This window comes from Staurois parvus, unplaced genomic scaffold (genome assembly GCF_062004578.1).
Source record: "Staurois parvus isolate SC_StPar_1 unplaced genomic scaffold, SC_StPar_1.0 ptg000693l, whole genome shotgun sequence".
Taxonomy (NCBI): Eukaryota; Metazoa; Chordata; class Amphibia; order Anura; family Ranidae; genus Staurois; species Staurois parvus.
Window position 1 is genome coordinate 710,262 of NW_028318489.1, and position 17,239 is coordinate 727,500.

The 17,239-nt window shown below is 42.2% G+C and overlaps 1 protein-coding gene across 2 annotated transcripts in view; it reads left to right on the forward strand.

The window, feature by feature from the left end:
• LOC149446260 (NADP-dependent malic enzyme-like) overlaps window positions 1–17,239 on the forward strand; it is a 279,632-nt gene that overhangs the window by 118,042 nt on the left and 144,351 nt on the right. For both annotated transcript variants that reach the window (XM_089652763.1, XM_089652762.1), the window contains exon 5: window positions 10,757–10,832. In XM_089652763.1, the coding sequence (XP_089508889.1) occupies window positions 10,757–10,832 (76 nt within the window). The remainder of the gene's footprint in view (window positions 1–10,756; window positions 10,833–17,239) is intronic.

The following is a 17,239-nucleotide window of genomic DNA, read 5'->3' on the forward strand; positions in this document are numbered from 1 at the left end:
AGCTCACATTTCTCAGCAAAGTGTGAGAGATGTGAGTGGTTAACACCCATTCTTGTTGCTACAAATTTATATAATGCTGAGAATGATTGTGTTTTTCTCTATGCCCCCTTAATACAATTTGTTTTTTGCAAATACTGCGCATACCCATTAAGTGTCTATCCCATTTTGCTGTGAATCCGCTAATTAATGAACTGCTGCCTTTTCTCATGGCCAAATCATCCCCTTCTGAGTTTGTTTAGATTAAATGTAATCCCATCTAAATATTATTTTAGCAACAGGTCAGAGAGGGGTACGTACAGAATGGTAAACTAAAGTTCAGTAAAGATCCTTTGTCATCAAAATGGGGAAAAAATATTTTGTCTTTGCGTTTGCTAAGCAGAAAAGTATGAGAACTATCATTGACCTTCAAATTGCCATGTTTTGCTGAGAGAAAAAATCTCTCCTCTTCATGTAGTAACCCACACAAAGTTCATGTCTGAGAGGCATTTAAGAGCAATAAACTCTGCTGTTCTAGGAATCCTTCATCAATTTTATAAGGGTTTTTAACTCTGAACTCATGGATAAACTAATATTGTCTAAATATGAGATGCATTTGTATTTTCTTAAATCTTGGTGTGCTTTGTATATTTCTTCCAAATATGTGTAGTAGTCCAGTGTGAAACTTTACCTCTTTTTACAGGAACTTCCTGTAATAAAGACCGGTCACTGCTACTTTCTCTCCTTGTTCAGGGAGACGGGTCTTGTCTACGCCCCCTCCTGTCGTTTTCTGCAGGTGACCTGTGGTGGGTGGGGCCTACTGGGCCTCTCCCACAGCTCTGCTCTCTGTACAGGCAATGTACAGCACAGTGATGATGTCACTGCTCCTTTATATATGGTAATATTTGGGTTTTCTAAGGCATTTCATGCACAGAAAGTGAAATTTGTAGCTGTTAGCTTTGAGGGGATTTTTCTGCATAGAGGATCCCATGATTGTCACCAAATTGAAGTTGGTGTAACATTCTGAGTGTTTTGAGTTTTTTTTTTTTTTTTTTTTACTGTTGAGTACAGTCCTTTTTGTGGAATCTGTGTGATAGTGTTTTATATTAATTGTAATGATTGAGTGCCTGTACACTTAGGTATTGTTCATATTGGGGTTCTCTATGGTTTTGGACAATTTTGATGGGCATTTTGACCCCTGGTATCCAGTTCTATGTGGCCAGATGGCCCAGTTTACACTTTGCAGTGGGGTGGAGGGTTGTGGGTTTGACAGTATCTGCAGTGCTCAGGCTACTGCTTACTATTCTTTTTATATTTGACCTTTAAAAACATATTCTGCAGGGATGATACATCCAAGGCACTGTGAACAAAGCTGGCTTGGTTCTAAATGGTGACAACAGTGGGCCCTGCCTGCAGGAAGTGAGTTGAAAGAGCAACTTGTGGTCTGCATTGGAAGCCCATATGACGTATTGATAACACTGGAGCACATAGACAGTTGTGTCACCCTATAACAGGAAGTGCCTGAACAACAACCTTCATAGCCACTTAACAACTTATTCATTTTGTTTTTTTTTTTTTCGGGTAACACATCAAGAAAAGTACATTTCAAGACCGTGTGAAGATCAACAGTAAGCTTAGCACAGTGTATGGTCACCATAAACATGGAGTAACATGATTATTCCAAAGACATGTCATGAAATGGTCTAATTGTTATCCAGTGGTGTTTGATTATTGCACATACATGGCACCATATAACGAGAAGGTACATTTTTGCAAAAACACATCTACGTTGTGCTTGTAGTTGAAAATAGAGAAAACTAGGTGGTATTTTAATAAAAGCTGCATTTTCAAAATTTTTTAAAATGTTGTTTGAAATTGTGTTTAAAGTGTTACTAAACCCAGGACCCTGCATTCACTATATCTGGTCTCCCAGGACCCTGCATTCACTATATCTGGTCTCCCCGGACCCTGCATTCACTATATCTGGTCTCCCACAGTACACACAACATGGAAGTGCAATTATTTTAGTAAATATAAACTGCTAAATACCTCTTCTCATTCTCTTGTGACTTCTATCGGTGTCCAGCAGAGCACTGGTTAACGCTTGTAGAAGGAGTTTTTCTACTCTAGGAGGATGCAAAACCCCTGACCTCTGTCTGGACAGTGCTGATTGGCCCTGTGCTGATCACATGTACTCTCCAAAGAAAAAAAAACTCTCTATCAATACACACTAAACTGTGCAGAATAGCTACAGTTCAGTCTGATCAGGAGATAAGATGTGGATATTTGAACAAGAGGAGGAGCAGATAAGACAGGATCAAACTGCATTTTGACACAATGCAGAGGATTAACCCCTTAGGTTCCACACTAAGTATAACAAGCATGCTTTACTGCATATACAGACTGATGTTACTGTTGTGGGTTTAGTAACACTTTTAAGCTTGTATAAGATTTTAGTGGTCAGATTTACATTAATTTTAAACAGAATTCCAAAACACAGTGGGAATGTCTGGGACACATTTGGCGTAGTTTCCTGGGTTCAACAGTTCTGTGATGATAAGCTCGTTTTCTAATCTTTCCAGAAACAGTTGCTAAAAGGTCCGGAATTTCTGATTTCAGTTATGGCACATATTTCTTGGCTTCCTTCTCTTCCCCTCTTAGCTGTGATGATATGAATGGTGGAACTGATCATTTCCATTTTATCTGGTATTAAAGAGAGCCGTTTTCTTCCCATTACATAATCTTTCTCTTCTGTCTTCAACAAGCAACACTTTCTACTGTGGAAAGGGCCGCTTAGAAGGCAACTCCATTCTGACTCTTTCTTCTTCTCCCACAATGCCTTTGTGCAGACAGTATTCTCGCTTATTGAGAGCCTATAAAATATCTTCATTGATGCCAAAAAAGCACTTTAGATCTTTAAAGGGATTCACAGGAACATCCTTTGTGCTCTTTACAACAAGCAAATTGCTGCGTTTGGAGACGGAGATGGATTTGAAAATGCTTTAAGATATAATGTTATGAAATGCTGTCTGGATTTTCATTTTTGTAACACTGTTAATCACAGAGGGGAATTTTATCCAGCTTACAGCATCTTTCATCAAGCTTACCTCTAGCAGATCCTAAAAGACAACTTGTCAATAAACAGTGGAAGAGCTTAGGCTGCCTATACTCCTGTTTCTATATTAAAGCTGAACTCCAGGCAGATATTAACAGTTAAGTACTGTCCGTGATGCTTTTTTTTACATTTTCAGTTATTGACAGTTAGCTTCTCAAGACCAGCTTTGGGGGTGTCCCCATTTTCTGGCTCCAGGCAGAACTGAGAAGGGGCCCTCCTGAAAGCTTGTCCTGAAAATGTAACGGTTTGTGCAAATAAAGTATCATGGCCACTACTTAAGGATGAATTCCAGATATGGATATTTTATACATAGTGTGACATAGGGTAGTTGGCTCTCATAGTAGATGCGTTATTTTGGTGAAAAATAGAACCCATGAGTATAGAACTCACTGGAAAAGAAGTCCCCATGAGAACAAAACTGCGGCTTAAAACACAATTTGTATTGAAAATGACATGGCGAGTACAAAAACTGACAATGCCCTCCACCCTACACAATAAAATCTTTCAATAAAATCAAATCTGATTTTATTGTGTAGGTATTGTCAGTTTTTCTACTTGCCATGTCATTTTCAATAAAATTGTGTTTTAACCTGCAGTTTTGTTCTCGTAAGGACTTCTTTTCCAGTGAGTTCTTTATTCTTGGGTTCTATTTTTCACTGCATGTTTTGGTCCTGAGGACACCGCCCTTCAACTTGGGTGAGTCGGCATATTACCTACATACTAATTAAATGTGTATTTGCAGGGTATCCCATTTTTGCTTTTATTTTTTGTTATTTTGTTCATGACAGACAGGAACTATTTTTAAGGACTTAGTAGCCCACTTTTATTTAAAAAGAAGCAAAAGTTCACAAACGAATGAATTCCCACGTAGAGGATCTTCTCCAACTTCAACAGAAATCCATAATGGAAAATGCTGAGCCACTTGGCTCATAAGCTCACTCAGATTCAATTGCAGTTCCTTTCCTGGATACTTGGCTCTCTAGCCTTTAGACACAGCACCCCTCTGTAAGGTCTACCTCTGGCCTATGGATGGGGGTTCTCCTGACACCCCAATAAGAACCAACCTGTCTCCTGAAACTGAGACCTCTGTCTCTTGACTTTCTGGCTTGGTCCTCCTGACCCTTCAATGAGACCTTGTATTTTGAGTGCAACTAGTTCAAATACATGATTCTGTTTTAATATCAGGCCTTTGTATTCCCCTGTATGGACTGGGAGAGCCCATAACATGCACGTGATAAGAAGCATCCCAACAGGACGTAGAAACAGAAAGCGATATTACAACCGCCACACACCGTGCACAGTCGGAGTGGTTAGAACAGGGGTGTCAAACTGGCGGCCCTCCAGCTGTTGCAAAACTACAAGTCCCATCATGCCTCCACCTTTGGAAGTCATGCTTGTAACTGTCAGTCTTGCAATGCCTCATGGGACTTGTAGTTTGGCAACAGCTGCAGGGCTGCCAGTTTGACACCAATGGGTTAGAAGGTAAAAGCAGCCTCAGCTTGATTCTTTAAAGCCATGCCCCTATCATGTTTCACCCCGGGGCTTAATCATGGAGGTCCAAACCCATCCCAACAGGATGTTAGGGCAGAGAGATGACTTCTCAATATCTTGCTGCTTCTTCACTGCCCAGTCTCAGTTTGGGGGCAGGGAGCTGACCATTTGTTATTACTTAACTGCAGTGAAAAAAAGGCAAGTCACCAAACTATTGTAGATTTAGCATCTAGCAGGGCTTTGTAAATCTCAGGACTGGCTAAAATTAGTCCTTTGGTAGATAAGTGTTCTCGTATAATATACAGATTTCATCTGTATATTCAGCTGATTGCCTAAAGTTCAGCTTTACATTTTTTGGTATTCAAATGTGGATTCCTGCTATAGGAGTTTCCGAGACCAGAGTTTTGAGCTTGTATAGAAAGCACAGAGCTTGCATAGAAAATAAAATGATGTAATAAAATAGGATGTTTTTATTTAAAAGAAAAATATCATGAACGTGTTGCTAATGATTGGGAGGGATAAACCAGGGAAGGTAAAATATAAGCAGCTTAGACTTCATCTTTAATCACTACTTAAAGAACCATAGAAAAATCACATCAGAATGTTATATAGACATCGAGAAGCATCCCCATTAACTTCAGTTACAGATGTCAGTGTGTCCCCAGACAACACTTACAGAGCGTTGTCTCCGTCTTCTAAATCAAAACACAGTGACGCGATGCAAGCACTTGTCTCAAACAAGAATCTCTGCTAAAAAATACACTTCTTTTGCAGGTCTTTTCAAAGCACTTACCAAACACATACTATGGATAGCCACGTGTCAAGATCAATAACACAATCATCAGTCCGTCCCCTCATGCCAGGGTACTAGGTGTAATCCTAGACTCCCATCTGTCCTTTTCAGTCCCACATCCAATTGCTGTCCAAATTTTGTAGACTTCACCTCCGCAACATCTCCAATATATGGCTGTTCTTAACCTCGGAAACTACTGAGCAACTTATTCACTCCCCTGTTATCTCTCACCTTGACTATTGTAACTCCCTCCTTATTGGCCGACCTCATCACAGGCTATCCCCTCTTCAGTCTATCATGAATGCTGCTGCCAGAGTCATCCACCTTACTAACCGTTCCATATCTGCCACCCCTCTCTGCCAATCCCTCCACTGGCTTCCCGTTGCCCAACAGATAAAATTCAAAACATTAATAACCTATAAAGCCATTTGCATCCGGCTATTCTCTCCGATCTCCCTGAGGATTGCAGTGATCTACAGGCCTCCTGGACCCGTGTCCCGCTTTCTTGATGACTTTGCCGCCTGGCTACCCTGCTTTCTTTCCTCTGACCTACCCACTATCATCCTCGGAGACTTCAACATCCCTATTAACGTCAATAACCTGGCTACATCCCAACTCCTCCACATAACCTCTTCTTTTAAACTAGCACAGTGTATACAGTCCTCCACTCACTCCGACGGGAATACCTTAGACCTTGTCGTCTCTCACCACTGTACTCCCTATAACCTCACAAACACCCCCTTTCTCATCACCTTCACAGTCTCCTCGTCCTCTAACACCTTTTCCACCAAACAGCAAACCATTACCAGCAGAAATCTCTGAAACCTAAACCCAGCTCCCTTCCACTCTGCAACTGACCAACTTTATGACAGCATCAACCCCCTGTCCTGCCCCGACCTGGCCACTTCTGTCTACAACAACTCGCTTTCATCCGCTCTAGACTCGCTTGCTCCCCTAACAACACGAAGCATCAGGCCCCGACTGTCGCAAACGTGCGCACCAGAGACTGACGCAGTCTGCCATTTTGTTAAGAGTTGCCATGTTATTCCCTCATTCTTCCCCCCCCCCCTCACTCTGAGAGGCACAGTGACAGATGTGTGTGTATTAAGTGTCACAGGCCAGATCCCAGCAGGGAGCCACGAGGTGCCTCACTGTCCCAAGAACCTGTGCCATTTCACACCTCGGAAGAGATAAGGCAAGCTTTCTCTTGAGTTGAGAGAGATTCCAACCTCATAAAACTTAACTCAGCGTAGGTGACAGAATAAGAAAACCTCAGTTAAAACCATTTTTCCCCTATGTCTCATATCTTGGAATATGAGAGACTTACATAAAAACCAAACATATCGTCAGATGGACGATGAGCAGGTGAACAGTTTGATGGGTCACTCGCCTTGTCTCGGACACACAGGAAAGCAGAAAAATAGATCTCACGAATGGTTCAGTGTACACTTTCATAATTCATATCTAATCAATCCTCAGACTTGTCTGCATAATAATCTACCCGCGGGTGGAATGTCACTTGTGCATAGGAAAAGTTATGAGCCCAAATAGGAACTACATGAGATTTTGGCTCTAGTTTAGGTCGACACCCAGACCTCCGCGCCTACACGGGGTATTGGTCCGTGGCGTCACAGACACCCCCTGCTGGGGAACTACAAATTGGGCTGTCAGGCCTAAGAGAAGAAGTTGAAGAACTTCCCACTGACCATCGTAACATAGGGAGATCAAAGCACCCTTCTGCTCTGAAACTTAGATCTGCTAACCCAGGACTTTGGCAAGTACTGTAACCCTTTCACCTCTCTCTGATATCTCTTTGCTATGCTATGGTTATTTGTGTGTGTGTGTATATGTATATGTATATATATATGTATATGTATATATATATATATATATATATATATATATGTGTATATATGTATGTATGTATATATATATATGTGTGTATGTGTGTATGTATGTGTATGTGTGTGTGTGTGTATATATATATATATATATATATATATATATAAAATCTCTTACATCCTTTTTCTGTAAATATTGTTATTGCACCCGTTTGACCTTTTAGTAATAAATCTTTCTTTCTGAAAGTGTTGAACTGTTTCTATAGCTCTGTATTGCAATTTACGAATCCCTGCCTCTAAAGTGAATGCTACTGTTTGCTTTACCCTCTGTATAACAGGCCTGTGTTATGACCGTTTTATACAGACGATTATCTCAATCATTATAGTGGTATAGCTGATAACGCAGAGTTTCCTTTTTCTCTGTACAAAAAGGAGGTGGTGGCAGTGTGAAGGGTTAATTGCGTAATTAACCTGACCCAGTAACAATCGCCCAGGCTGCCAGTAAATCGATTGTGGCCCATTAGCTGGAAAATCGTTGTGCAGGGTGCAGCTGGGTGTGGCATTGTTATGCACATCACAACGCGTTTTTAGATTGGCTAGTCCTTCGGTCAAGAGTTTGGGTGAGAAGGTCTGGGGGCTGACGCCGCGATTGTGACATATTAGTGGCAGCGATCGTGGGATCGTGACAACGACCTCTACAACCTTGGCAGGCTGACCACAACCGGAATCTCAAGCGACACAGTCGCGCACTGGAGCGATTATGGCGTAAAACCAAATCCCACCAAGCGTTCACCTGTTCTAAATCTGCCTTCCTAAAATAGACTTCCTCCCTTCACACTGCCAAACAAGCCTACTTTGTCACTCTCATCAATACCTTCTCTTCGAGTCCTCGTCAGCTCTTCTCTACCTTTAACTCTCTACTTTCTCCACCCCCACCTCACCCAGCGCCTCACTCACTGCCCACGAGATTGCAAACCACTTCCAAAACAAGATTGACGCAATTCGTAGGGACATCGCCACTACACAGACACCCACCCCACTTAGCATTCCTCATACCATACCTCGCTACCACCGAAGAGGTCCTCAAGGTCTTCTCAGAAGCACGCCTCACCACCTGCCCCCTGGACCCTGTCCCCTCACAACTCCTTCGGTTACCCTCCTCCTCCATCCTATGCTCCCTTACTCACATCTTCAATCTTTCCCTCTCTTCAGGTGCCTTCCCCTCCCCTCTAAAGCATGTGCACATCACTCCCATACTTAAAAAAAACCCACCAACCTGAACAACCTAAGACCCATCTCCCTGCTGCCATTTACCTCGAAACTCCTAGAACGCTTAGTCTACAATCGTCTGCGCTCCAACCTCAATGACAACAATCTTCTTGACCCTTTACAGTCTGGCTTTCGCCCTCTACACTCCACTGAAACTGCCCTACTAAAACTAACTAACTGCAAAAACCAAAGGCCACTATTCAATACTCCTACTACTCGACCTCTCCGTGGCTTCGCAGCGCTCCTTCAGTGTTACCTATAACGCTGCCACCTCCTCTTCACTCCCTCTCTCTGTAGGGGTCCCTCAAGGTTCTGTCCTTGGACCCCTTCTCTTCTCCATCTACACCTCCTCCTTTGGTCACTTGATAAACTCCAACAGCTTCAATTACCATCTCTATGCTGATGACATGCAAATCTATCTGTCTACCCCTCACCTCACCCCTTCAGTCTCCACCCGCATCGCTAGCCTACTAAGTGACATATCGGCTTGGATGTCACTCCACTTCCTCAAACTCAATCTTTCCACAACTGAGCTCCTAGTATTCCCCCCTGCCCGTGCCACCTTCACTGACTTCACCATAAATCTCAACACAATCATTAGTCCATTCCTTCATGCCAGGGTACTAGGTGTAATCCTAGACTCCCATCTGTCCTTCCAGCCCCAGATCCAATCGCTGACAAAATCATGTAGACTTCACCTCCACAACATCTCCAAGATACGACCATTCCTAACCCCAGAAACCACTAAGCAACTTATTCACTCCCTTGTTATATCTCGCCTTGACTATTGTAACTCGCTCCTCATTGGCCTACCTCATCGCAGGCTATCCCCCCTCCAGTCTATCATGAATGCTGCTGCCAGACTCCTCCACCTCACTAACCGCTCTGTATCTGCCACCCCTCTCTGCCAATCCCTCCATTGGCTCCCAGTTGCCCAACGGATAACATTCAAAACACTAACTATGACATATAAAGCCATCCACAACACTGCCCCAATTTACATATCCAATTTTATCTCTAAATATCAACCAAACCGTACACTCCGCTCCTCGCAAGATCTCCTACTCTCTAGCTCCCTTATCTCCTCCTCCCATGCTCGTCTCCAAGACTCCAGGGCGTCACCCATCCTCTGGAACTCCCTACCCCAATCTATCAGACTATCACCTACTTTGCTTACCTTTAGGCGATCATTAAAAACCTATCTCTTCAGGGAAGCCTATCCCGCCCTCTGCTAATATTGGAATCCTCTACGCTTCCAACTACTCCATCCCCCACAGTTTTACCTATTGTACCACTCACCCCTCCCTCCTAGATTGTAAGTTCCAAGGAGCAGGGCCCCTAATTCCCTGTATTGTTACTGTATTGTCTCCCACTATAATGTAAAGCGCTGAGCAAACCGTTGGCGCTATATAAATCCTGTGTAATAATAATTAACTCTGCCCCAAATTACATCACCAATCTTGTCTCCAAATATCACCCAAACCGTACTCTCTGCTCCTCGCAGGACCTCCTGCTCTCTAGCTCCCTTGTCTCCTCCTCCCATGCTTGTCTCCAGAACTTCTCCAGAGCTTCCCCCATCCTCTGGAACTCTCTACCCCAATTTATCAGACTATCGCCTACTCTGCTCACTTTTAGGCGATCTCTGGAAACCTCTCTCTTCAGGGAAGCCTATCCTGCCCTGAGCTAATAATGGAATCTTCTACTCTTCCTACCAGTCCATCCCCCACAGTTACTACCTTTTGTACCACCAGCCCCTCCCTCCCCCATCCTAGATTGTAAGCTCCAAGGAGCAGGGCCGTCCTATCCCTCTGGTATTGAACTGTATTGTTGCTGTATTGTCTCCTGTTATGTTGTAAAGCGCTGAGCAAACTGTTGACGCTATATAAATCCTGTACAATAATAATAATGTGAACTGGCCCTTAGAATGTACAACAGTAATATGGTAGTCTATATGGCTTCAATGGACTATTGGTATGCATTAGATTAACAACATAATGACTGGATTATATAATTAAAGCACAGTGGCTGTACACTTTCTATAATATTTTTAAACAATCAGCATTTGTCTTGATGCTTTCCATTGTGATTGGATTAAGGAGACCGTTACCTGTGTTTCTGGAAATGCTTTGGAAATTTCAGAATGATCTTTTAACTTTTGTTAACCAGCTACTATTTGAACCTTATGATGTTGGACAATAATAAAATGAACCACAGAAAGAATATGAATGTATGATGACACTAATAGATTTTTTTGTTTTGCGTCTTTTTCAGAGGCCTTTTTATAACGATCCATGATAAGGGTCATATTGCTTCTATGCTGAACTCTTGGCCAAGGGATGACATAAAGGTAAGGTAATCCTCAATCTGGTTAAAGCTGAACTCTAGACAGATAAAAAAGACACCAATGAATACAGTAGTTATTAATGAAATATTAAATGTGGGGGGGTTGCAATGCGAGTCGTAAGTACCTGAATTTTATTGGTGTCAGCCTCTTGCAGTCCCTGTATAGCGAAGCACAGATTAGACTCCTGCCCTGCCAAACAGGACTGTGCAAAGCTGTTTAAATCTCTGAACCAGATAGATACAAATACTTTGGCAAGTAAAACAACTCCTTTTTATATGTGTTTCACCTGTGTATTTATTGGTCTGGTTGGAATTCAGCTTTAAACTAGACATACCTGTCAGTTTGCTACTTACCAGGTCAGATAGTAACTGCACTTCTTTTTGAAAGAAACTTGCATTGAAGAGTTATGGAGGCTCTGGTAGCTGACCTATCCATCTAAAAGTTGCATTCCATTCCTGTCATTTTGATCCAATGGCTATAGCAGATTTTTAGAAATGGTGCAATGGGAGTCAGAGGCAGGGGCATATTTACCACAAGGCAAACAAGGCATTTGCCTAGGGCAGCTTTTTTCAGGGGGGCAGCACTGTCCCCTGGAAGATGGGACTGAAGAAGGGACACACGCGGCATGGAGATCAGGTGGGATCCGAGAGAGTCTGCGGGATGGTTGATGGTATATGCAGAGCCCAGCTCTCATTCCCGAGGATTTCCAGAGCTTTGAAGGTGAGTGTCTTTCTCTCTCTCGCTGGGTGGGTAAGGCGGTGTATGGGGGGCAATGGTAGTGGAAGGCTCTCAGGTGGGGGGGGGGCAAGGGGGCAGGGGTGTTGCTGGTCAAGGTCTCAGGCTCCGTCCTCCACAGGGGTGGGGGGATGGCATTGGTTGGTGTCAGGCTCTCTACACGGAGGGGTGTGGGGGTGGCTGATTTTTGTGTTGCCTAGGGAAGCACAAAACCTACATACACTACTGGTCAGAGGGCACAGCGCATATTTCTACAGCCCGGATGCAGCAAAAATTATACAGCACGTCTCTCTTGGCAGGCAGTACCCAGTACTACTGTGAGATGCAACCCATTCAAGTGAATGATGCCATGCTGTAACCATGCACCAAATGCCAGGCTCAGTTGTTGCACAATATGTCAATGGAAAAATCCCTATTTGGCTGGAAAAAAAAGGCATCACAGGGGAGGCAGTATGCTGCTGTACTGCACTCTAAAAATTGATCCACCACAGACCACTTTTCAGAGGGATGTAGAGAGTTCTACATGTGTAGACAAACCCTAAGTGTCCTCGCTTCACCTCTTTCTTTCCTGATCTACATGTTTGTTCTGAGTCTCTAAGTACTAAAGTCTGAGACAGGCAGGCAGCTATCATTTTTGAATTGTCAGAAATTACAGCCTTCACATTTTATATATTTCGTTCAATGCAGGTTTCCTGTGACCTGGTGAATTAGTGTTCATTCTTCATTCCTGCACTTTGTAGGTGTGAGCATGAGAGCTGGGATTGGACACACACTAAGGACATACTAGACTGACCACGTTAGGGGATCTGATCTACACTAGCTACCAGTTTGTACTACATGCTTTAGGCTAACTTCCAGATTGGGATATTTGTTAGTCACAATGCTGGTATGCTTTACAACAGCCAACATTTATGTGAACGAACCACTAGCTTGGAAGGTCTTCATATACTAGGCGCCAAGATGGGATGCCATCAGTACAGCTATCCACAAGGTTTGTAGAGCTTCATTATTCTAGACACCATGCTGCAACTCTGACGTATAGTAGTCACTAGGCTGGGAGATTGTCAACACACTAGCCACCAGCTAGAAATGTGTTTGTACACCAGCCATTACTTAGAAGCCTAGGTTTGGAGGCCTTCAGTACCTTGGCCAACAAGTTGGATGGTCTCATATATATAAACCAGATGAGTGTTAGGTCTTTAGCACATTAGCCACCATGTTACCGAGTTCTCCAGTATACTATTCACCAGTTTTACAGGTCTTCATTATACTTGTCACCAAGTTAGAAGATTTATAGTTTGCAAATCTCCAGACATGAGATACCAAATTCTTTGGTACGCTAACAGGCTAGAAAGTCTTTAGCATTCTGTTTGCCAGATTGTCTTCCCCTATCCTTATGAGCAAGCCAAGAGTGGTGAAATACGTCAAGGAAGGCTGGTTTTGGGTTGGAGCCAGCACTGTATGTAGTCAATTCACTGATTTTCACAAGAGGAGCCAATTTGAGTGCGACTGATATTTCCTCCAATTACCATTTCAGGATGATTAAAAACATTAGAGATCGGATTGTTAGGTCTTAACTACAATACTCACAAGGTTGAAATGTCTTCAATATTATAGATACTAGTTTGGGTTCTGTAAAATAAGCAGGTGATTGGAAAGATTTAGAGTTTTCTAGCCACCTGGTTGAGAGTTCAGATTATTATCAGTGAGATATGGGGGTCTGATGTACTCTGGCCAGCTGCTTCAAATATCTGCTGTAAAATCACCAGGTTTTGGTATCTGCTGTGTTTCCATCTGCTATATACAAGCTGTCAAACTAGGAGGCCAGATTGGGGTTTGCAAGCTTGATATCACTGTAGGGTTTCACTTTATCATGGCCAATTGCCAGCTTCAGACATCTTCTATAAACTTTCAGGTTGATGCTTCTATGCATGATTGTATCACTTTGGGATTGTTAAATCTAGCAAGTCTATGGGTTTGATTCTCTAAAACTGGAGAGTTCAAAATCTGGTGCAGCTGTGTATGATAGCCAATCAGCTTCTAACTTCAGCTTGTTCAATTAAGCTTTGACAAAAACACCTGGAAGCTGGTTTCTATACAGAGCTGCACCAGATTTTGCACTCTCCAGATTCAGTAAATCAACCCCTTTATATATTTTGTTGTGGTCTGGAGTACTAAGTAATGTGCCTCCACCCCTACACAAAATACAATACATTTGGCCTGGGACTTTATATGGGGCACATCACAAACGCGTAATAAATAATTAATACAGATTATTACAAATGTAGTAATCCATGAATACAAATCTCAATACAACAATAAATAATTGATAACATGTTACAGTTATGGTGTTAACATTTTGAATGTGTATGTGCATTAATACATGATTATATGAAAAAATGGATCCAAAAACTTGATGCGCTTCTTCAATCTGTTCACTTTCTCAGAAGTAGTTGCAGATATACATATCTATAAAATAAAATATTAACAAAGAGAATATCTAGCAAACTGGTAATATTGCATAAAAGGGGGGAATGCTGTTCTCCAGGGCCAAAAAAAAATCGATACTTACAAATCAGCTTGAAATTAGGAATGGCAACACTGCCAAGGGTGATTTGCCAGGGACTGAGGGAGTATGACCCACAAGGATCAAATGGACGAACAGAGGGCAGATTCAGCACTGGTGGAATATAGATCTATATAGTCCATAATGTCACCCAAGGTGAACACCTTCTGTAATATCTATAAGAAATATTTTAGCATACTGTACTATAATAAATTGCTAAAGTGTCAAAATTAGTGGTGTCTAACAAAAAATAAGCACAGGACAATATGTGACTATTGTGTCAATTATAAATAAAAGGAGTGCATAAAATTGTAAACTGCTTGAGGCTATCGCCCAGATTGCTTAGAGCGGGAAGGGGAAATAGCAGGTACAAACCCTACACTCAACCCAAAAGAATAGATAACTATGGATATATGAAAAAAGAAAATACCAACCCAGTTCCCAAAGTAATACAAAGGATCAAAGTACAGCCATGTGCAAAAAATCAGAAACCACTATAGCCTTACATATGAGAACTATAGTCCAAAGTGTTGCTCCCCAAAAATCAAATGAACAAGAAGGATCTCCCAACTGCCTCTACTATTTATCCTACCAGACTAATCACAGGCCCAGTGCCATGTGAGTACTGCGCACAGGAGGGGGGGGGGGGGAAGCGCTCCAAAAGTCTGGTGCACACTGCCATATAGGCAAAGCACACCCCCTGCAAGACGATATACAAAATGCACACCAAAGATATTTACACAAATATTTTCAGATTTTTCTTTTACATGTGAGAGTTTTAAAATCCTTTTTTTTTCCTTTTCTGTAATTTTGTTTCTAAAGTGCAATGTATGAAAGTATATATGCCAAACTCCACAGGAACCCTAAACTAAATCTCAATGATCCTAAGACTAAAATCTCTTACTTTTCCTCTCTGCTAAGCAACAGACTTAAATTGTATTAAACTAAATAGATTTAACTGTAAAAGGCAATGACCAATGGCTAATTGCTAATTTAAAGATGATTATTGCAGGATTATTGAGGATTTGTGTGATCAGCAATAGTTGGAGCACTTCACTGTTCTCATACACAAGTGGAATGAAATGGAAACGCTTTGCACTTTCTCTAAGGCATGAAAATCTTGTTTAATGACAGATTAAGTTTCATTTCCAGTCAGCTCCAAGTTTCTTTTTTAAATAAATCTTTCTGATTTGAGAAGCTCTTTTATGTGTTTAAAGTACACCTGTTGTGAGGGAAGTGTGTCAATTGCTGTTGCAGACCTGTTCTCAGAATGTTCGTTTTCTGTGTCATGTTGATGCTTGGACTTCAGCACTTTCTGAATCACTTAGGGCCTTATGACAGCAGGTCCAGAGAGGTGTTTTAACTATCTATGTATGATATGATATTCAAACTATATAACATAAAGATTTCTGAGACTTTGTGTAAAGTCATAAATTGTAAGTTCTCTCAGCTGAAGACAAGCAAATCCTGGAATACAATTCAAGAAACACTGTGCTTCTCAATGCAGTTCTCAAACAAGAGAAATATAAATTTCTGCCACTAGGGGATGCTGCAAGGGAAAGGCTCCAGTTTACTTTGCTTGTGGGCTCCATCTGTACCTCTTACAGTAGATGATCGTTTCTGTCTTCCTCTCAGCCCTTAATTGACAGGTAAGAGGGTTAATATTGTCTGACAGAATAGTTTATAACCTTTAAATGATTCCCATTAATGTTTTTCACCATCACAGCATAATGTTTACCTATAGTCTGCTCAGTAAATTTAGTTTTTTTTTTATCTCCTCCCAGCAGAATGGTGAGACCAACATCTAGAGTTTGGAAACATTTCCATTGTGCAATTGCTGCTGAGAGCAAAGCTGCAATTTGCAGTGTCACAAAATGACTTTAAAGCGGAGCTCCAGTCAAAGCTACAAAGAATAAGTCAGCAGATACAGAAACTGTAGCTGCTTACTTTTTAAAAAAAATGGCGTCTCACCTGTCCCACGATCTAGCGGTTTCACCGGCTGTCCTCGCTCCCCGGCGCCGACATCTTAAGTGTGGGCACCCGGGTGTGATGGCTTGCAGCTGCACAGCCAGGTGCCCACTGTGTGTGTGCGAGTAGCGCTGCGCCTTGTAAATGGTCCTGTAGTCCTCTAGAATCACGTGTCTCAGAAGATTGGGAGGGCGGGGGGGGGGTTCTGATTGCCAAGGCAGTGGAAGTGGGAGCGAGTACCTGTCGGGTACCCGCTCCCCACTCCCCCAAACCGCCCCCACCCCCCGTTTTCCAAAGTTGCCAATTACTCACGGGGAGCAGGGGACTAGTAAGTAGAGCGAAACCTCCCCTTTTTTTTCAATTTTGTAAAATAACTCAACACTTCATTTTTTAATTTTTTTTTAATTTCCAATTTTTTTAAAAAAAGAACCTACATCTCTAATTTTAACACACTTCATGTAGTGCAATAACACGTGCTGCAATGACACATGCTCTGTTAAGGCAGCCTGTTCATTTGAGAGGACTGTCAGCGCACCAGAGCAGACATGCAGAGGGGGTTTGCTAGTGTTTTGCGGTGTGCTGCAACACAGGTGCATTGGGAATGTTCTTCTTTGGGATACCATTCTCAGTGAATAGCACCTTTGGAATACCATTCTCAGTGAATAGCACCACCGCGCACCATAATGTGTGTTAACACAGCGCACTGGTGCGAATGGGCCCTGACCAGAACAAGTGTAGAAATAGGGAATTCTGACACCAATTTGAAGCATACTTGTTCCAGGTCTGTGCTCAAGTCTTGCAAGAAGACAGAGCCAAGTTTTTTTTTTCGTTTTTTTATATGCAAGCAGCCATACTTCTCTCATAGCTGCCTCTAAAATAAATGCCAGATTAGTTTAAAAAAAAAAAAAAAGTATCTAAATGCCCAAAACACTAGCCTAAATCCAAGGTCATATGCTGCACCAGATCTCACGTCCTTCTATACTCTTTGCTGCAGAGAAGGATGGCCCTTCATCGAGTGTCCAAGTTACTGCCTGGGCAATGTGGACACTTTTTTTGGTTGTCCAGCATCAGGGCCATCTCAGGATTCAGAACACTGCAGCAGTGTGATGACATCATGAAAAGGGAACTGGTTGGCACAGGC